Source organism: Podarcis erhardii (genome assembly GCF_964252035.2).
Source record: "Podarcis erhardii genome assembly, chromosome: 3".
NCBI classification, from domain to species: Eukaryota; Metazoa; Chordata; class Lepidosauria; order Squamata; family Lacertidae; genus Podarcis; species Podarcis erhardii.
Window position 1 is genome coordinate 19233197 of NC_138507.1, and position 22817 is coordinate 19256013.

At 44.4% G+C, this 22817-nt stretch overlaps 1 protein-coding gene across 1 annotated transcript in view; it reads right to left on the reverse strand.

Annotated features, from left to right (window-relative positions):
• The window catches only part of SDC1 (syndecan 1), a 35464-nt gene extending 13107 nt beyond the window's left edge, over positions 1-22357 (reverse strand). The window contains exon 1 of the mRNA XM_081857382.1: positions 22134-22357. Within this exon, the coding sequence (XP_081713508.1) occupies positions 22134-22202 (69 nt within the window). The 5' untranslated portion in view covers positions 22203-22357. The remainder of the gene's footprint in view (positions 1-22133) is intronic.
• Between the last annotated feature and the right edge of the window lie 460 nt (positions 22358-22817).

Below are 22817 nucleotides of genomic sequence, written 5' to 3' on the forward strand. Positions count from 1 at the left end.
TGGTGGCAAGATGGACTGTTGAGATCACAAGTGCCAAGAGTGTGCCAGGTCATCCAAAGTTAAAAGCCAAGTAGGAGCACTCCCAACTATTTGCAAACATGGGGTTGTTCACCAAGACACTGGTGTAGTTCATTGTACCACTAACGAATACTTGGAAGCTCACCATTTCCCAGGCACTGCACTCTTCCCTTTGAAAAATTAAAAAATGCTTTCACTTATTTGAGCACCCAGTTTGGTCCAACCAGGACCTATCCTTATGCTAGTTGCACGTCAACATTATTTTATCCTGGGAACCTGAGAATAGTTACCAGTGTTTGAAATTAGCCAGGCACCAGATCATTGGATCTGGACTGTTTTCACACACTAATACCCCACTCTGTAGAATTCTATCAGTGATATTTTATCTGAACTAGCCAAATGTTTAACTGAGAATCAATCAGTGTCAGTCCATCATTTGAAAAATAAGACTTTAGAGCTGCCTTGCCCCAAAATGGCAACAAGACATTCTGTTTTGGTGACTACCCTCGGTTTAAGGAGCCATTTTGGCACCTAGCTTATATATCTTAAGTTTCCAACACTGATAGTTACAGTTCAGAGCAGGTTATAGATGGATGTCATGGTGGACACATTATGACAGCTTTGTTAATACCGTATTTTTCGCACCATAGGGCGCACCAGACTATAGGGCGCACCTAGTTTTTAGATGGGGAAATCAATAAAAAAAATCTTTCCCCCCCCAGCCCCAAAGAGCAGCATACAGGCTGCGCACAACCTCTCCCTGCCGGAGGGGTTGTGTGCGGCTATGGAACAAGCCAAGGCAGCGAGCGGGATGGATCCCGCTGGCTGCTTTGGCTTCCTCTTTAGCCCCGCGCAATCCCTCCCTGCCAGGAGAGGCTGCGCAGGGCTAAAGAAGCCATAGCCCAGTGCAGCCTCTCCATGCCGGAGGGGTTGCGCGCAGCTATGGCACAAGCCTGCATTCTCCCCATAGGACGCACACACATTTCTCCTCAATTTTTGGAGGGGAAAAACTGCGTCCAATGGAGCGAAAAATACGGTAAGTTTCAAGTTACTAGCTCCCAAGAATCTCAACTAGCCCACATGGCCACAGATAGCGGCTTCAGTTGTATCTGGTTCCAAGGACTTAGGGAGAGGTGAAGACATGCATTCCTCATAAAGCTTCTCTGTGTGGTCACCTGGACACAATTCTTACTCACCACAGGTGGCCAGGAGTGTGACTATTTTACACGTCTCTGTTCTAAGTCCGCCAGCCAACTCTACAGTGCCAGTGCTCTACAGTGGGCATACAGTATTTCCCCCTTTTACAGACATCTGTTCCTACTTACAGTTAAGGAAGCACCATATACTAGTCTTTGGCTTCAGCAGGATGGAGCTGTACATTTAAAAAGACAGTTTTAAAAGGTGCCATTTCCTTATGCAGACCTCCATTTGGGGTGTTCCAAAAGCTCAAAGAAAGGACTTGGCATATTATAACTTGTTCCTCTGGAAGCTGTGGCATTTAAGTACCTCCCTGCCCCCCAACCCTCGCAAATGATCTTCTAAAATGAAGCAAAAGTCATTAATAGTTTTGCCTGTTTAAAAAGTTCTGCTCTTTGAGAAACATATACCAAGACATTGACGGACCTCCCAGTTTCTCCTGAACACAAGCCAAGAATGAATGGAATAATAGGTAGCATAGCCTATTCCACATAATGTGCAAAGTGATGGCGGAAACTGAATTTAACCCAATATAGTCATCAATAAAATATATTAGGGTTTTTTTGTAACTTCACAGCAAGTACTGCTCTCTCCTGCTGAGCTTGTATGACCAGAAGGGGAAAAGACAGTTAAGCATTTCAAACAAGAGTTGAGTCATGATTTACAAAGGCTACAAAATGGCATAAGAGTTGGTAGCATATCACTTCAGACTGCAGGTGGGACGGTCGTGGTTTTCAAATGCTCCCTTGCATAAAAGATTCCATGCAAGTAGAAAACTGGCACAGCAAGAAGTGGGCTGGGATAGTCCTCCTCTTCTTGCTATACTTGGTTTTGGGCAGGGTTGTGTTTACCGTGTTTCACCATGTTTTAATTGCTGCAACCCACTCCGGGACCTCAGGCTGAAGGATGGGTGATAATTGTAATATTAGAATAATAATGGGGTACCATAATACACACAGGATTCCTGCCTGCAATCTGAAGCCCTTGTCTTCTACCACCTGCTTCTTGTGTAGGCCAGGCTTTACAGGTATTACACACCCAAGAAATGAAGTCTTGCAGTTGTTTGCAGTTTTTCCTTCACCTGAATCAGAGACATTTATTTACTCTTTATCATTGCCTATTCAACCCAGGGGGTAGGGGCAGATCTACTGATGGATCTCTGCATGATTTCCAGTAGGTCAGCAAGGGGTTTTAACAGCAGCAACAAAAGTACTTTTCCCTAAAGTAGGCTTCCGATATGAAGGAAGCTAAGGAGGAGGGGACATGTGAAATAGCTGGGAGCTCAACTTAGTGCTTTAAATGTATGTTGTGAGTGTGACCTAACAGTCATCTCTTCTTCCCAAAGAATCCAGGGAACTGCACTTTGTTGAGGCTGTTGACTTCACAGAGCTATACAGTGGTACCTCAGGTTACATACGCTTCAGGTTACAGACTCCGCTATCCCAGAAATATTACCTTGGATCAAGAACTTTGCTTCAGGATGAGAACAGAAATCGTGCTCCGGCGGCGTGGTGGCAGCGGGAGGCCCCATTAGCTAAAGTGGTGCTTCAGGTTAAGAACAGTTTCAGGTTAAGAACAGACCACTGGAACGAATTAAGTACTTAATGAGGTATCACTGTGATTCAGCATCCTTGCACTACAATCCCCTGGATTCTCAACTGCTGAAGCGGTAGAATAATGTTTTAAATGCATGATGTGGACGCTGACCTCAGTTAAGTTCTGGTACTGAAAGCAAAACTCTAGACTCAAGAATGTGTTCAGAGGCACCCTGATCTTTAAAACCAAACTGCATTTCCTTTGCACTTGGCTCTCGTGGTTCTATTATAAATGTATCTGACAAGCCTGAGGTCTGCCCATGCACGATTTAGCCTAGCGTTTCCCCAGCTGTTGTTGGACCACAATTCCCATCATCCCTAGCTAGCAGGACCAGTGGTCAGGGATGACAAGAGTTGTGGTCCAACAACAGCTGGGGACCCAGCTTTGAGAAACACTGAGCCTACCATATTTTTTGCTCTATAAGACTCACTTTTTCCCTCCTAAAAAGTAAGGGGAAATGTGTGTGCGAATGCAGGCTGCACAGCTATCCCAGAAGCCAGAACAGCAAGAGGGATCGCTGCTTTCACTGCGCAGCGATCCCTCTTGCTGTTCTGGCTTCTGAAATTCAGAATATTTTTTTTCTTGTTTTCCTCCTCCAAAAACTAGGTGCGTCTTGTGGTCTGGTGCGTCTTATAGAACGAAAAATACGGTACTTGTCCCCTTACTCCTTCAACCAACCAGATGCTTTTGCCTCCTGGACCCGTTTCAGGCCCAAATATTTAATTCTGCTACCTCCCTCCCCTTTTTGTGCTTGGCACGCAAGTCCCATTATGCCAAGGACCAGACAGACTCTTTGGCTCACAGGAAGTGCATTAGTAATCGCCACAAAATTACCCCTCAGTGACCTGAGGATCAAGGCCGATAGTTAACACAAACTCAATTAGAGTAAAAGGATGACAGAGACATCACTAGGGGCATAATCTTACAAAAAGTAGTATGTGAACACTCAGCCATCTCCACTTATTACATAAGTAATCCCTTTCACCACCCCAGAGGTGATTAGGCTAGCATTAATTCAACTTTTAGAAAGCAAGGGCTGAAGCAGAAAGACACCGAAACTGGCTAAGGGTTTGCAGCAAATTTTATGACAGAGCTGAAAGGGTGATCACAAGCTGCACTTATCCCCTGTGGCTGGAAAAGCACATTAAGCCCATCAAGCTAACCTATTATTTTTTTACTTAAGACTCCTCCCAGCAGAGGTAACGGCTGATTCCTTTCTACTTAACAAAGCATATACAGATGTCTTTCCCATCAAACCTCACAGATGAAGACACAAACACACCCACATGCTCTTATCTTTCAGCTCTGTGAGGCCTGCTGAGCTGTGAAGGTTATCTCTGATCTGAGCACAGCAGAGCCAGCTGCATGGCACTGAGCAGTCTAGGGACCTGTTTACGTAGGCAAAGGACCTTCTGCTGCTGTATTCCACAAGCAACCTCCAAGGCTTACAACTAAGGCTCCGGAACTAACAATTTCACAAGGAGCCACCTTCTGCAAGCTTGATGTGGCACCGTCATACTTACGGTAGAAACAGATCTGACCTGCAAAACAATGGATAAGCTGAGCGCATCTGTATGTGGCCTGGATACTAAAAGCCCTCCTCCTCTTGCACAATTCTACCTGTGCATTAAGATTATATTCTGGAGACTCTCCAAGTCCCCTGCCATCAGAAGTAATGCGGGTGGCAACCAGAACCTTTTTCAGTTGTGGCACCTTGTCTATGGAATTCCCTTACTAGGAGTTTTCTACTGCACCATTCCAGGTTTTGGGGCACGAAGAGAACATTTGGCCAGGCATTAGACAACTCTCACACTGGAATTCCTAATTCTTCTGCTACCTTTTTGCTTGAATTTGATTTCTGATTTTATTTCGTTTGTGTACTTGAATTTTCAACAAGCTTCTGACAAAGTCTTCATCAGAGACTCCTTAGTGAGCTTAGCAGTTATGGGAAGATAGGGCAGGTGATCTTATGGACCAGGTTAAGAAACAGGAAAAAGCTGACAGTTCTCAAAATGGAGGGATGGAGAAATTGGAGCCCCCCAAGGATCTGGATTTGGGATCCCTTTTAATTACTCCCGGGCCTCAATTAAGCCCTCCGGGCCTCTGTCTGACCCTTGAGTCTCTCTCCAGGCCAGATTCCTCACTTGCCTTGCTTCATACACTTAAGCACTTTGTTTTTTTGGCTCGAATGTGTCCATAACTCTTATACATTATTTTCGATTGCCTAGATAGAGGATAGCAAGGGAGCATGTGAGTTTATGTAGAATCTGGCCATCTGCACAGAAGTAAAGCAGTTGCAAAAGGAACTCTCCAAACTGGATGAATTGGGAAATAAAAACAGCAAACACTGTTCAGTGTAAGCAAGTGTGAAGCGATGTACATTGGGATGCAAAAATAAAAATCCCAACTTCACATATATGCTAATGGCATCTGAACTGGTTATAAGAGAACAGAGAGAAGAGGTTTGGGTCCTATTTGCTAGCACAGTGAGGAACATAAGAAGAGTCTTGCCAAAGACCCATCAAGTCCAGCATCCTATTCTCACAGTGGCCAAACAGGTACCTGAATAGGAAGACCCCAACCTAGGTCCTATGTCTATACGCAGCACCATTTTTCCTCACTTGTTATTCCCAGGAACTGGTATTCAGAGGCATGCTGCCTCTGACACTGGAGGCAGAAAGAACATAACCTCATCCTCCATGAACATGTTTAACCCCCTTTTACAGTCAAAGGGACACGGGTGGCGCTGTGGGTTAAAACCACTAAGCCTACAGCTTGCCGATCAGAAGGCCGGCGGTTCAAATCCCCGTGACGGGGTGAGCTCCCGTTGCTCGCTCCCTGCTCCTGTCAACCTAGCAGTTCAAAAGCACGTCAAAGTGCAAGTAGATAAATAGGTACCGCTCTGGCAGGAAGGTAAATGGCATTTATGTGCGCTGCTCTGGTTCGCCAGAAGCAGCTTAGTCATGCTGGCCACACGCCCCGGAAGCTGTACTCCATCGGCCAATAAAGTGAGATGAGTGCCGCAACCCCAGATTCGGTCACGACTGGACCTAGTGGTCCCTTTACCTTTACCTTACAGTCATACAATTATGGCAGCAAATTCCAGTTTTAACCATGCACAGTGCATAGGACTGGGATACAAAACCTTGCAATACAAGGGTCCTAGGGAAGCTCGTCAAAATAAGAAGCTACTCCTTAGGCCCACCCTCAATAAGATACCATCTTGCTTTTATTCAGTCTACAAACATGTCTGGAGCTTCTGGCTGGTTTAGATTTCAGTGTCTAGCATGCAACTTAGCTTTCAAACTGCAATGTTACTCAAATGCTAGAGGAGTGATTCAGATGATATACAAGACGTTGCCTTGTATCACTGATAGTACCTTCAGGATGCTGCATGCATAGGTTTCATGCTTGGCATCAATGCTTGTTCTGAGAGCTCGCATAATTTCCCCCCCTTGTGATATTCTAATCAGTTAGTCCCAGCAAAAAGCAGGTAGTATACAAAGTGTTGCCAATGTAAACTTTTATTACTTTTTGGACACTTGCAGACTGGCTGTCTGAAACAGATTCTCATCTACTCACTCACACGCCCCTCCTGAATTTAATTAAACATGGTGCTGATTGAGTATGTAGGCCAATTTTCTCTTGAATTAGTTTTAACCTTGAGTCAAAAGACATTTTGATAGACTTAAGGTATATAAAAAATGAGTTCCATTGTGAAGGACTATTGTGTATTTAGTCATGCCTCAGCATGCCATTTTAAGCCACAGTTCATTGAGTAAAGCCCTCAATTTAGTGCAGAGAAGAGTACAACATTCATTGTGCCTCTAAGCTTCTCAATTGAAGGGTGGGGTTGAGAATTGGGAATTTCAGATGCAACCAAAACATAAGAGGCCAAACTTGGCATTGAGGCAGCTACAATTGCAGGAATTGACAAAATACTAAAGGAGACAAACTTGAAATAACATTCAATACTCTCTGCTATTGGTGATTAGGGACGTGAATCTAAATCTCAAATATCCTTAACTATAATCCCTCATCCTCTTCTAGGTTACCCATAAAATGCAGCCTTCATGCAACTATGGAGCATGATTTATTTCATTTTAAAAAGACATCCATTATACCCAAGCACCGCATTGGTAAACATACTTGTTTCTGTTGTCTAAATTGATGATGGGCTTTTCCAAATATAAATACCTGTGATATGCAGTATCTGCAGTTAGCACTGTATATCATTAAATTAACATGTAAGGATGGGGCTGTGTGTGTTGAGTGTTAATAATTCACCCCTCATGTTTTCCTGGCTTAAAATTGTCCCCATTGGAAAACAGATGTGGGAGGTTGAAACTCTCCTCACAGTTCCAATTTGGGGGGAGGGAATCGGCAACTGTTAAAAAATCATGACAGATGATAAGAACTCTTATATCATCGCTAGTTTGGCCCAGTGTTTGGTATGAAATTGCAAACTAGGTTCTTTTCTCTGTGATATTACTGAAATTTCTGCTATCACATGGGGAATCTATTCAGATAGCGGTTTTTTTAAAAAAGGGGGGGGAAGGAGAGGAATAACCACAGACCAAGTAAATCTAAAATACTACAAAAGTCAGAAATGAATGTGCATGTGAAGTTTCGCTCCCCATCATTTCCATTCCCTCAACAGGACAACCCTATGCATGCTTGTTTATTCGTAAGAAAATACCATGGAGTTCAATGGAATTTACTTCTGGAGCATGCATGGCGTTTTGAGCAGGAATATGTGTCAGCCTACAAATCACTTGAGGCAATCTACAAAAGGCAAGTTTTCAGTGCTATTCCCCCCCCCCCCACACACTTTTGTTATAATGCAACCTCCATGTATTACAGATATCTATGGTCAATATCTGCATTTTCAGGCAAACAAGAGGTCATGCACTCTCACCTGTGGAAACCAGTTAGGAGACTCTTCTATCCTGTCAGCCACCATATATCCTATTACCCTTATGGAGCCAACAGTCTTTGAAGCTGTGTTGCAAAACTGAATAGCTCACCACTAGAACACTATGCTGTCCTTTTCAGCAAAGCTTACTCCTGCCTTTCAACACTATATATTCTTGCATTCACATTTCACAAGGTGCAATATTAGCAGAATACCCAGACATTAAATAATAATAAAAACCATGTTAAGCTTGAGATGGCAAGAGCTGTAGGGTAAGAAAGGATTTTGGGGGGGGGATTGGTCTCCAAATCTGTGCATAGCTTACCTGGGAGCAAGTTCCATGGAATTCAGGGACACTTGCTTCCAAGAGGACATGTACAGGAGCTGGCTGCGAGGCTCTGCATAGAAAAACTATAAGGATCCTTCAAGTAGAACTTGGTAAATGTGGAAGGTCCTCTTGAGAGCTCCCTTATAATTTACCAACAGTTAAGATGGCATGGGAGAACTGCACTTTTTGATATCTAATCAAGTATCTTCCCCATTCTCATACCGTACATGTCCAGAACTTGTAATGGCATCAAAAATGTAATTGAAAAAGGGTAAAAGACTAAAGTTATATTATGTCAAAAGTAAACAATACGTTAAAGGTGTTTAAATAAAAGGAGGAAGGATTGGAGACATAATAGAATGATTTTAATAATCAGAAATGAGTTTTGAAAGAGGGTAAGGATTTGCTGTATCTGATTGGGTAAAGAGAAACACAAAAAAGGGAGGCGTGAGGAAGTCAAGAAAGAAAGTTTTGTAAACATGAATTTAAAAGCTGGAATTTTTATTTTTAATTTTTTCTCTTCGCTTTTTGATGTGATTGTTTTTGTTTTTCTTACTTTTGTGGTTGTTATGTTTCTTTTTTTCTGTAAAAGCAAATAAATATATTTTTTTTAAAAAAAGAACTTGTAATGGCATCAAGAGTTTTATACTGCTCAGGAGAACTTTCCAATAACAAGGAGTTGTTGTGTGTCACCTTAGACTCCTCTCTTGCAGCTAGAATGCTCATAGTCTGCTTTGTCAGATGAATTTGTAGAGTGCAGGGCCTCTATCAATCATTTTCCATCAAATGTGTTGAAAGCCTCTACGCCAAGTTAGCCAAAAGGTTCCTAGAAGCCAGAAGGTGCTTCACCATCGAGTCTAAACAGGCCTTAGATCAGAAAAGAACAGGCACTGCCTGCTAGACAATGTTTAGATCATCCAATAGCACCTTAGGCATTATCTCATGCCAAACTAGATCAGCTGAACTCCCACAATGCCTGGCAGTTCCAACTGTGGGAGTGTTGCAGCCTAGAGCTGATTTTCGGTTATTGGTAGAAACTGGTATTATCAGTTTGCTCAGTACAGTAGCCTAAACTTTGGACTAAAATGGTGCTTTCATGACCAATGTTTCGTTTGCAAGACTTTAATCCTGACAAATTCTCAGGATTTTTAAAGACAACTACTAATTTATTTTTTGCTCCTGTAAGCATTTCATATTACTAAGGAAGCATGATAAAGGATGCTCTGTGAAGCTTTACTGATTGCATTTGAGTGCCCTCCCCCAATTTTATGTCTCAGTCTATATGCTTTGGCTGTGCAATATGCTAAAGAGTCACACTACCTCGTCACACAAAGGCAAATACCAATGGAAGTGTCTAGACTAGGGTAGTCAGAAGTATATGCTTTACTTCTCGACGGTTCACACAATATTCCCAAGTATTTTCCCTCCTTATAAGAAAATAAGAACTGCATTGGCATTGTGCTCAGTCACAACAAGCAAAAAAGAGGTGGTTTCAGAAGTCACCGCTCTTGTGCTTTTCACTAATCAGACTCCATCTATTAGAAGCTATCAAACATTGTTTCCTGGAAAGGGGGGGGGGGGAGAAACCATACCCCTAATCCTTTTTCTTTTTGCTTTCCAGTTTTGAGGAAGAACAGATGGAGATCACACTTTTAAATGGGAGACTATGTAGGTGCAAGTCCACGTAGGAGTTCACTCCATCAAAACAGGATGGGGCAAACCCTTATAATGAGAGCCAGTGTGGCGTAGTGGTTAAGAGCGGTAGACTCATAATCTGGTGAACCAGGTTCGCGTCTCCGTTCCTCCACATGCAGCTGCTGGGTGACCTTAGGCTAGTCACACTTCTTTGAAGTCTCTCAGCCCCACTCACCTCACAGAGTGTTTGTTGTGGGGGACAAAAGGAAAGGAGAATGTTAGCCGCTTTGAGACTCCTTAGGGTAGTGATGAAGCGGGATATCAAATCCAAACTCCTCTTCTTCTTCTAAGCAGCATGCATTGGTGTTAGCTGCACACAGTATTTTGGACAGACTCTTCATCTATATGGGACTATAAAGGAGTTAGAAGATTCATAAGCATTCAGGTAGAGTTGCTTTCTTCTCCTCCCTATGTATTAAAAATGGACAGGGAGTAGGATTAGCTAAGCCATGATTCATATAGCCACCACGTTTGAACCAGGAAGTTAGTTAGCTTCGACTGTAAGTGACAGCGGCCTTTCTCTTCCCATGTTACCAAACCATCAAACTGTTTTAATAAAAGCCTTCGGCGCAAGTCAGCATCCCCAGGGTGGCTTGTAAGATGGAAAAACAGAATGCAAACAAATACATAAATATGGAGCAACATCCAGGCTGAAATAAATCTCAGGAGATAAAAAGTTTAGATACACTGCTGGATTTCCTTTCCCAAAAGCTCAAATTTCGAGCATTTGAGAAAATAAAGTTTGGGCGATCGAAGTCTTGCAACCAGTTCACCCTAGGTGCAAATCCGAGCTAAACTTCATTCCTAGCCAACAGCCTACAACATTTGCTTTTAACTATGAGGTATGTTTGGAGAACACGGAGCTCTGGGACTCCAACTACTAAAATCAGGCTCCTTATGATAGTACTAAAAACATTTTGTGCCTCAAGACAAGCCTGCATGAAGGCCATCTACACAGGACAGGAAACTCCCATTCTCTGCTTACCATACTGAGATTTCTCAAGAGTTTTAGTCTTGCACAGTCTCAAGGTAACAGAAAGGCTAATCCAATCCACAAATTACACAACTTTACAGGGGAACACAAAAGCTAGCACCATCTCTTCCCTTGTTAGATTGGTACGTTTCTACCACACTGCCATATGAAGAGATGTAATTATTTTATGATGCCATTTTGTTGGCTGGAAGACACCAAGTACATGCTGGTGTTTGTGTTTCAAGCTCCAAGTAACCCTTTATCTATCGTTCTGAGGCACTTGGGTTACGCTATGCAAGACCACACACGCTTCAGAAAATTTGGGCCTGCTTGCCAGGCAGACAGTGAGATTATTAAGAGAATCATTAAATTAAAAGTGTGCATTCATCGATTGAAGTGTTCCTTTCACCAACTCTTGACAGCTTCTGTTTAGGTTATAGTGTCCTTGTGTGTTCTACACAGGACAACAGGATAGTCTCTATACAAAAGAATCCATGAACACAAATCTGACATCAGAAATAATGTATCATAGACTAGGAAAGAATTTCTGCTACTGATCTTAAGAGGGACCATAGCTGAACAAAGCAACTTATTTCAAAGGGAGATACCAGCACAAAATTGCAAAGCTGAATTGTATTTATTTGAGTCTGTATAAAGGCAACTGTTTCACCTCCCACCACAGACAATCCCAAGATGACTGATTTGCTAGTTAGCCACTGCTGTCGCAAAAGGACACTGACCTTATTTTCCAGGAACACATTCTAGTTCTGATTGAATTATCATTATCTGTACTTCATGCCTTCCAGCTCCCTCTGGTCCTACTGCTTAGAACTTAAATCTCTCCTCATCCCTTACAGTTGTATGCCTGCAACTGAAGACGACACTTCACACATGCACATCTGATGAAGCAGACTCTAGTTCACAAAGCTTTTATGCCACAATTCAATCAGCTAGTCTTTAAGATGCCAGGGTTTCCCAAACTGGGGTCTCCAGCTGTTTTTGGACTACAGTTCCCATCATCCCTGACCACTGGTCCCGCTAGCTCAAGATGGTAGGAGTTGTAGTCCAAAAATAGCTAGAGATGCAAGTTTGAGAAACCCTGGGCTACACAACAGCATGAGTATGCTACCATTTAATCAGCCAGGCATGCTGCTAACCACACAAATACAATATAATACACTGACAGGTGCAAATATGAAGGCTCAGAATTATGTCAAGTGTGCAGAACTCCCTAAACTACTATTTTCCCAATTAAGTTAAGCAGCTTCGATCTCTTCTCTAATTAACTGTTGACCGAGTTAGGCTCCGTCTGTAACCCTTGGGAAATTAACCTTTAAACGAGCATGAAAGTTGCAGAAGTGCAAACCCACTGCCATTTCTACAACCGCTAAAAAGGTTTTATGCTGTTATAAGTTTGCAATTGCACTGTGGCAAAATAAGGAGGAAGGTTTGAAGAATTTGGAGTTGTAAGGTTTGAAGAATTAAGGAAGAGTTCATTGCAGAGAATTGGAGTAATTTTGAGGAGGCATGAAGACAGGGGAATAGCCAATCTGGTCATTTATCGAACCCACATTCCACACAGGAACCTTTAGAAAGAAAGAAAGAGAGAGAGAGAGAGAGAGAGAGAGAGAGAGAGAGAGAGAGAGAAGTTGCTGGGGTGTTTTCAAGTTCTCCCCTTCCTGCTTCTGAATCACTGTGGACTGGAGTACTGTTTACTAGAGATACCTTTAATATCCTACTGAAGCTGGTGGGCAAGCCTTGCAGTATGTTCTCCAATGCACTATTACATTCATGCAGATTTTCAGAAGTCCTGTTTATTATGCAGTGATCTCCCCTAAATCAAAGGTAACTCATACTGGCTTCAATCAAACGGCCTCAGTCCTGTATACATGAAGGAGCGTCTCCACCCCCATTGTTCAGCCCGGACACTGAGATCCAGCGCTGAGGGCCTTCTGGCGGTTCCCAAGTGAGGTTACAGGGAACCAGACAGAGGGCCTTGTTGGTAGTGACACCTGCCCTGTGGAACGCCCTCCCATCAGATGTCATGGAAATAAGCAGCTATCCTATTTTTAAAAGACATCTGAAGGCAGCCATGTTTAGGGAAGTTTTTAATATTTAATGCTGTATTGTTTTTAAACACTCAATTGGGAGCTGCCCAGAGTGGCTGGGGAAACTCAGCCAGATGGGTGGGATATAAAGAATAAATCATTATTATATTATTATTATTCAACTCAATTTCACATGTGCACCCACAGATTATACGTACTTTGATGCAATATTTAAAAGAAACTAAAGTTGAGTAAGGCCAGCAAGCAAGTTATCAGTTACAGATACAGAACTGTGCAGCCAGGGTCAAGGGTTCAAGCGTTCAGTTTTCTCCCCCCCCCCCCACATCCTTCCAAGGACAGGTCGTTGATTCATAATTTATACGCACTGCAATCAGAGTTGTGGTGGCCAATGGTGACAAGAGGCAACCTCTGAACATAAACAATGAGTTAAATGTCAGAATGAAAAGTCTCAGAAATGAAAAGGTGCCTATAAAATATTCACCCACAGTCATTTCTCAACACCAGTCCTCAGACTGGAGAGGTGGCAGCAGAGCAATGCTATGCAAACTCTTCTCAGTTGCCTTTCTGTTCGTTCGTATCCATCTTCCAAACGAAGCAGCAAACTGAGCAACCACAGCTTTGTCCTCCGGGTGCAAATGTTACTGGCAACAATTATAAGTGGACAAAGAGTTTCATGTTGGATGAAAGCTATTCAGACAGGAGTCATTACTGAGTGCTTGGATGTCAGAGAGCTCTCTCTACCCTCAGAGCTCCTAAGAACTTCCCAAATAAGACGCAACTCAGAGTCAGCAGCTGACACTGGGCTGAACCATTTCAGTGAAGTGGATGGAGGGGAGACTGAATGTCTCTCCATAAATTCTCTGCCCATTCAGAGCTAGCATTTCCCAGAAAAATGCCGACCACCTGAAATCTCAAGAGGCCAAGAGTTTCTGGCTATGATTGCTTGCTGAAATTTTCTAGTTGGATTTTAGAGCACAACAACTACTTCTAAAATCAAGTGAAATTCACCTGCTGCTGCTTGAGACTAGCTAGCCCCATTATTTTAAAGCAATGGAAGTGTTAAGAGCTCATCCAGTTCCTCTAGACAAGCCTTCTGAAATGTGGCAAGATCCATAATTTTTGGGCTACCATTGCCATCAGCCTCAGACAGGAACAGGGTGGATTAAAATCAATGATTTTTTTAAACAAAATTTTAAAAAAATCCGTGCTTTTTTTAGTTTAAATCAGATTTTTAAAATAAAATGCTTCTGGAGGAAAAATCTTCCTAAAGATCATTTTCTATTTAAGTTACATTATAATCCAAAGTAATAAGGATTTGTTTTAAGTTTTTCATGTGTGCTAAAACTCAATCTAATGTTTTGTTTTGTTTTTTAAAAATCATTTAACCACATCAGTTAACAAACATGGATACATGTGCTATAATGTTATTGTTTTAGCTAAATTGCTGAAATTGTTATTAAGGAAATGATTATTTTTCTCCTTCCAATAAAGTACAGCAGAAAAAGTTGTCCAAATATAAACAGTTAACTTATTGAACCTCACAATAATTTCAAAATTATCTGTGTATTTCTAATAGTATAACCAAATCAGTCTTTTTTCTATATAACTGTAAAAACTACTCTGAAAATTTATTATTCCAAAAATGAAACCTTTGTCTTTCTGTAAAATAAATAAATTAATTAAATTAAATCAAGTCTTTCTGACTAGTGATTTAAATCGATTTGATTTAAATCAAATCTACCCTAGTCAGGAATAGTAGAAGCTGTTGTTCTGCATATGGAGAGCACCAGAACAGTTTCCTTCTCTACCAAAATGGTAGAGCTTTACTGCTTTGTCTCTTCTGTCCATAAGGAAGCAATACTACAGTGGTGCCTCGCAAGACAAAATTAATCCGTTCTGTGAGGCTCTTCGTATAGCGGTTTCTTCGTCTTGCGAAGCAAGCCCATTGACAGCTTAGCGGATTAGCGCTATTAGCGGTTTAGCGGCTTTTAGCGATCAGCTGCTAAGCGGCTTAGGGCTTAGGAAAAGGGGGGAAAAAGGGGAAAAACCCCGCAGGAACTCGCAAGACATTTTCGTCTTGCGAAGCAAGCCCATAGGGAAATTCGTTTTGCGAAGCGCCTCCAAAACGGAAAACCCTTTCGTCTAGCGGGTTTTCAGTCTTGCGAGGCGTTCGTCTTGCGGGGCACCACTGTACACTGGATTTCTTGGTTGACCTCCAGGTAAAACAGATCTAACCACTTCAGATGAGAAGAATCATTAAGGTTGCAGCAGTAAGGAGTTTTTCAGTTTCAAACAACAGTAAACTACTCAGTCTGTATATACAGTCATACCTCGGGTTACAGACGCTTCAGGTTATGTTTTTTCGGGTTACGGACTGCCGAAACCCAGAAGTACCAGAACGGGTTACTTCCGGGTTTCAGCAGTCCTGCATGCGCAGAAGCGCTAAATCGCGCTTTGCGCATAAGTGCCGAATCGCAACCCACGTGTGCAAAGACGCGCTGCTGCGGGTTGCGAACGTGCATCCCACACGTACCACGTTTGCAACCTGAGCATCCACTGTAGTTGGGTAGCTATAAAATGTCGAGTCACCACTACAGTTGAAATTATGTTTTAAAGTGAAATAGGAGGAAAGGCTATATACGTAAGGGTTGAAGAGATGGCTCAAAGTCTATAGAAGCCTCCTCCATACCCAATACCCAGGTAATGGTGCCACTAGAAAAATATCACCTTTCCTTACTAAGGTCCTCTGCTGATTAAATTCACCTTTACTCAAACCACCACAAAGCTCAGAATGCAGGCAAAATTGGGGGGAAAGAATCACAGCCAATTCTCATTTTATTGTTTTAACAACCCAACTCTTAACAAGGTCACTCTACAGGAAAGGAACTTCACTGGAGAAATCAATAGACTTGCTTGGCAGCAAGTAAGGATTTTAGTGTGGGAATGTTTAAATGCAAATATAAAAGAGAGAGAGAGATATTGATCCCAGGAAAGATCATCAGAGCCCAAAATCCTGGCATACTTACTGTATTTTAAAGACAAGCCGTGAGTATGCCATTTTACATATAAACAATACACAAGGAAGAACAGACTGGTGGATTATCTCCCTCAGTAAATAAATGAGGTAAGTTTGTTGCCCAACACTGAGTTTGAAGGGTTTGCAGCAACTAAACCTCCAGTACTTTTATCAAGACCTTTTACCAGGTATCTCTCCACTTGTATAAGCAAGAGGAGGTCAACTTTCTGTGGGCATGACTCTTTAGAACCAGTGTGGTGTAGTGGTTAAGAGCGGTAGTCTCGTAATCTGGGGAACCGGGTTCGCGTCTCCGCTCCTCCACATGCAGCTGCTGGGTAACCTTGGGCCAGTCACACTTCTCTGAAGTCTCTCAGCCCCACTCACCTCACAGAGTGTTTGTTGTGGGGGAGGAAGGGAAAGGAGAATGTTAGCTGCTTTGAGACTCCATAAAGGGAGTGAAAGGCAGGATATCAAATCCAAACTCCTCTTCTTATTATTCTTCCTGTGCGAAGTAGGATCAGATTCAAGAAGCCTCCATAAGTTTTCAGCAAATCATACCCTGCTCTTTGATAAAGCACGTATAAAGCCTAACCAGAATTGAAACTAGACAACTTACAGTGGGGATGATTTGTAAGTGAGTCAAGTCTAGCTAAAAGGTTGCTAAGTAATTATTCACTTGCCATGTGCAGCACATATAAGCAGAGCTCCGACAGATGAACTTGTTCCAGATGTGCATTCTACAATCCAAGAGTTTAACCCTTGAAGCAGTTTGGGGACACCGTCCCCAAATATGCACAGCAAGACTCCAGATTTATTACCTCTAACTTGAAGTAAATAGTACTGGCACCAATGGGCCTTAGAGATAGTTAACATATGTGTGTTCTTAGCACGATGGCCTGCTCCGCTGAGTCATGAGTTGCATGCGTGAATGAACCCTGCTCTGCCAGATCAGCAGAGAGAAATTTCATGCAACCTGCCAAGATGGCAAACAGAGGGATCAATTAACACAACCAACCCTGTTGTCTTCCAGGTGTTGTTATTATCATTATAATTATTATTTATTAAATTTGTATACTGCCTGTCATCCCAAGATCCCAGGGATGTTCACAATAGAAAGATGAAAAATGAGAATGCAAAACACGTAACAAAAATAAACCAATAACCTCCCTCCCACAGCACATTTTAAAAGCCATGGAATGTTAATCAGCTGAACGCCTGGTTGAAGAGAAACGTTTTTGCCTGGTGTCTAAAGAAGGTGCCAGGTGGGCCTCCCTGGGGACAGCATGGCACAAACAAGGAGCCACTGCAGAAAAGGCACTTGCTCGTGTTGCCACCTTCTGGACCTCTCATGGAGGAAGCACACAAAGAAGGGCCTCAGATGGTGATTGCAAAGTCTGCGTAGTTTGCATGGGGAGAGGTGGTCCTTGGGCTACTGCGCATGGGGAGAGGTGGTCCTTTTGAGCTTTACAGGTCAAAAGCAGCACTGTGAATTGGGCCCAGAAACTAATTGGCAGCCAGTGCAGTTGGGCCAGGATCAATGTACAGTAATATGCTCAAACCATCTTTCCCTGGCTGCTGAATTTCCCACCAGCTGAAGTTTCTGCTGAAGTTTTCAGAGGTAGCCCTATGTATAATGCATTGCAAGATGATATTTGATTCCAACTCCCTTCAGCCCCAGCCAGCATAGCAAACAGTCAGGGATGATCGGACTTGCAGTTCAACAACATCTGGCTAATGGGATACAATACATCATCATCGTCATCATTATTATTGCAAACTGTTTTAACTGATTTCAACAGAATGCATCTTATATATATTTATCTCAGGTGTCGAAACATCAAGGTAGGAAGGTGATTTTTCAGATATTTGGGACACAAGTCATTTAAGGCTCTAAATGTCAACATATTGAATTTATGCTCTCAACAATGTAAACCTCTTGAATTAGACCCAGAAACAAAGTAGCAACCAACCAGTGCAGCCGGTTATAGGAGCTGTAAATGGGATTGTGGTCAGTTAACAACTGGCTGCAGTGTTTTGAAACAATTGAAGTTTTTGCATCGTCTTCAAGGGCCGAACAATGTAGAGCATTATTGCAATAATCTCGCAGGAAGTTCAAAAGAAGTCAAAGCTGATGAACCAGCTATAGATTGCCATGACAAATCTGATGCCGGCTCCCATGGGGAACATGTGGGCATGTTATGTAGCATAGAAGGTTAGATGGAACCCTGCAGTACGTCACAAGACAATCCCCATTGCCCTGAACAACAGGCCTCCCCGTAACTACTGTACTTTCTCAAAAGAGCCCTGAACCACATTAATGCAGCTTCACCCACCTCTCAGTACCATTCAAGAAGGTCAAGAACAAAGAGGGAGGTCACACTCCTCCATCTCTGTTCCAAAAATATTATCAACCAGGGCAGTTGCAGTGCCATGACCAGGTCAGAAACTAAATTGAAACTGGCCAAGATAATCAGTTTCCTCAAAGCATACCCAAAGGTGGGCTGCCACCACAAAGGGGACAGTCGCCACTGTGTGACACGTGTGATAACTGATAAGAGAACCTCACGAGGTAAGGAACAGCTCAAGGAAAAGACCCACTATTCCTACCCACTCTATCCTACTATTCCTGCAATGACGCATTAATCACCCTCTAGACCCAAACACAGGTGGTGCTGTGGGTTAAACCACAGAGCCTAGGACTTGCCAATCAGAAGGTTGGTGGTTCGAATCCCCGCAATGGGGTGAGCTCCCGTTGCCCATTCCCTGCTCCTGCCAACCTAACAGTTCGAAAGCACGTCAAAGTGCAAGTAGATAAATAGGTACCACTCCGGCGGGAAGGTAAATGGCGTTTCCGTGCGCTGCTCTGGTTCGCGAGAAGCGGCTTAGTCATGCTGGCCACATGACCCGGAAGCTGTACACAGGCTACCTCGGCCAATAAAGTGAGATGAGCGCCGCAACCCCAGAGTCGGTCACGAATGGACCTAATGGTCAGGGGTCCCTTTACCTTTACCTAGACCCAAACAGTCACTCTCCATCAGCTAGCTCTAAGATGACAAGAATGCAGGTCAAGGGTGGTTGACCACACTTCTCCAAGCAGCTTGCTCACATCCTCAGTCAAAAGTGACACAGCACATATGGAAAAGACAGTGCTCCAGATTCCTCATTACGATGCCTAATTCTGCCTGAACCGCGCAAAAGTGACGCAGCAGACTTCCAAGACTGTCGAAGCAACACTTTCTTAGCTAGGTAATTAAAAGCCCATTCACCACATCAAAAAAGGCCTGCTAGACAGGCACTTTCCTTGCCACTGCCACCACCCATGGCAGAAGCAGAAATGTGCTCTCACCTACACTGAGTCATGTTCAGACGGAAATTTGCACCACCAGTGCTCAACCTTTGGCTCTGTTTTATTGCATGCAGGTCAGTAGAGTACACACACCAAACTCTCTCTTTCTCTCTTTACAGTACGTACTGCCTTGGTTGAGCAATGGTACAGATCAATTTTAAGATTCTACAAGTGAAACAAATTAAATTTTGCACGGGGCACAGACATGCTGTAAAAGTACGAACATGTGAATTTCCAGATTTGTTAAGGTAGACGCTATGGGAGTGGCAGATAGAAGACGGGCATTGTTTATTCAGTGGCGACATCTGCTGGTGCAGTGCTCAGAGGGGAAAAAAGATAGAATTGAGATTTATTATAGGTTCTAGAGTTTGAATACAGTCTGTTTTCACTTACAGACTAATGTTCTGTGGTTGTAATTTTCAAAGCAGACAACTCATTATTTTGCTTCAGATGTATAGCCGCAAAAAAATTCTGTCTTTAGTTTTGCTGCAACTGTACAAGTATCCAGAATGTTTTCCTGGAACTTGAATTCAAAGTACATACTGCCGTTTTAAAACTTTTTAATGATGCAGTTCTCTGTGCAAGGTAAATAGGCAAAGGGGGTGCCAAGTGGCACATGATAGGGAACATCAAGCAACAGGTATTATGAAGATAGGGGTGTCTGTTTAAGCTTTTAAAACCATGTTTCAGGCTTTAACTGCACAAGCCATAGAAATAGATTTTTAAAGTCACATGAGGCATGGAAAGAAGCCAACAGATTCTAAAGTCATACAGTATTACATCTGCTGAGAGGTGCCAGTGCAGAAAGTTGCAGGTACCCAACAAACTACCTATGCCCTCTTTTGATTATAACTAGTGGGACCAAGTTAATTATTAAGTTTAATCCTGTCCAACACTAGGAAAAAGAAGTGTTCTTGAGAACTATCCTGTCTGCAATTTAGTTTTAAGTGTCATTTTATCAGCTGGCACCTGAACTATTTGATTAAACCATCTTAGAAAGGAGGGGGAAGAGGAAAATTACTTCATTTAAGCATAAAAGAGAAGATTCTTGCTTGTGCAAGCAAAAGGTGGGGGGAGAGAGAAAGAGTCTCTTTGAAGACCTATTAGTGTTCTGCCTTCAAGCTTGGGTGTTGAGCAGTTCCGCTGTTTCAGGCGTTTTGAAAACCAGAGCCCTGCCCCTTGTTATTTGGACCCTTGAAACAAAATTCAAGATCTGTCTTAAGGATCCAGGCATCTCAATAAGGAGAAGCTCTTCCTTTACCCCACCATCAGTCATGAGGACAAGCAAAATTGTACAGTTGGAAGGGACCCTTGAGGATCCTCTAGTCCAACCCCTCCCATACAGAGATCAAACCTGCAACTTGGCATCTACACCTCTTGGGAACAAAGCCAATGGTAGCTCAGGTCAAATGGCTGGGGAAATGCAGGAACGTTGTGTGGGTGACTTTGGTCAGCAAAGCATCTCACAAGATCTACTTGGCAAGACTAAGTAATTGTGGTGGCTCTGTCAGCGCTCTTTTCCCCAGGCCGTCACAAGTTTATAGGAAGAAGTCTCCCTACTCCAAAAGCAACCTCATCTTTTCAGTTACAGATAGGTAGCCGTGTTGGTCTGCCATAGTCAAAACAAAATAAAAAAATTCCTTCCAGTAGCACCTTAAAGACCAACTAAGTTAGTTCTTGGTATGAGCTTTCGTGTGCATGCACACTTCTTCATCTTTTCAGTTCTCACAGGGGCATGAATTAGCAAAAGTGCATTTGCACCCATCTGCTTTAGTTCCAGAAACCCTTGCTCCCCCCCATGTGAAAAAAATCCAAGTCCTTCACACATCATCTGTAGGATTACCATATGTCGCAACTTCCCCACCCATGATGGCACATCAGCGCCTCCAGAGTCACCTCCCACAGAGAAGCTTTGTAACGTGTGAACCAGCACAGCCCGCCGCGCCTGTTTGCTACTTCTCCAGCTGGAAGCCCCTGTGTGAGAACCCGGGACTTCTGCACACCCAAAAAAAGAAAAGTATAATTGAGCAAGTATTTTGGGGAGGGGGAGGAGGAGAGAGGGGGAGAGCCGCCCTTAAGGGGGACAAGGCGTGCCAACTCCTGGCTTAGGTAGCCGAGTTGCAACTTGCCCTTCCGAGTTAAAAAAACACAACCACAAAAAACCAGGGAGCAAAGCGGGCAGGCGGCTTCCCAGAGCAAGGCAAATATCCGGCTAAGAGCAGGGAGGTGGAGAGGGACGAGGAGGAGGGGGAAAGAAGGAGCAGGGCGGCAGAGAGAGAGAAGGAGAGAGGCGCTTTGAGGTGGAGGGGAGAAAAATTCCAATCAGGTTATGAGCCTCCCTGGTCTGGTTTGAATTAAACCCTTCAGGCTCTGGGATCCCCCCGCCGACACAATAGGCTGGTCTTGAAGCCCGCTAAGCTGGGCTTCCCGAGAGGGCTCTGCGCCCCAGAACCTGTTGAAAGGGGAGGGCGCACCGGGAGGCGGGGGGGGGATGTGTAAGGAAGGAGGGAAAAGGCGCTGGGGGGTTTCCACCGTTCCCCAGACACCAGCTGGACCCGCTTTCCAGGCGCGGGAGCGCAGCAGGGCAGAGGGAGGAAAAGGCAGGCGCGCGGGGGGGGGGGCGGGGGAGGTCCCGCGTTTCCCTCCAGTTCAGGCCAAGAGAGGGGACGGGGAAGCCGAGAAAAAGAAAGTGCCCCCCAGTGGCGTAGCGTGGGGGGTGCAGGGGGGGCCGGCCGCACCGGGCGCAACATCTGGGGTTAGGGCAAATCCACGGGTTAGGGGGCGCAAATCCACGGGTTAGGGGGCGCAAATTACTTGCCTTGCCCCGGGTGCTGACAACCCACGCTACGCCACTGGTGCCCCCGAGTCCCCCCGGAGCTGTGGGCTTGCTCTCCGCCGACCACGTGGAGCCAACCATCCCGGCCTCCCGGCCGGGGAGCCCAGGCGGCGCTCCAGCTCGCCTCCCGCGCTGCCTACTCACCGCCGAGAGCGCCTGCGAGCAAAAGACCAAAGCGCACAGCAGCCGCGCCACGCTGACCGCCTTTGCCATCGCCAAGGTAGGTAGGTAGGTAGGTAAGGCAGGTAAACCCTCGGCGGCTGCTGCTGCTGCTGCTTCCTCGCTGCCTTCTCGCCACCGGCGGCTGCGGAACCAAAGCGCACCGAGACGGAGCAGGACCAGCTTCTTCTGCCTTCTGATATAAATCTAACCTTCACCTAGAGCCCAGGCGCCGCCCCCGGGTCGGCTGAGGCCCCGCCCCTCGGCCCGCCCGCCACGCCCCCTCCTGCCTGCCTGCCGCTCGGACCATCAGGAGAGCTTCCTTCGCCCTCCCCGCCCTTGTCTCTCTCTCTCTCTCTCTCTCTCTCTCCCGCGTGGCTGACGAAACCCTCCCGCCTCGCGCTCGCCTTCAGCCGGGTCACGTGGGTCGCCGGACCTTGGCTTCGAAGCCCGACGGCTCCGCGCATTTGAGGGGAAGAAGAGCTTGGAAGCGGGTGTGGAAAGTCTCTCTCTTCCCCCCCCCGCCCCGCCCCTCTAGGTCCCTGTGTGTGTTCAATTAATTGCCAAAAAAATAAAATAAAGCGCGTTAAAGATAAAAAGAGCGGGTCTCCAGCACCTGGGAACGATAAGGCGAAGCGAGCAAAAGAGCAGGGAGTTACTTGAGGGCGG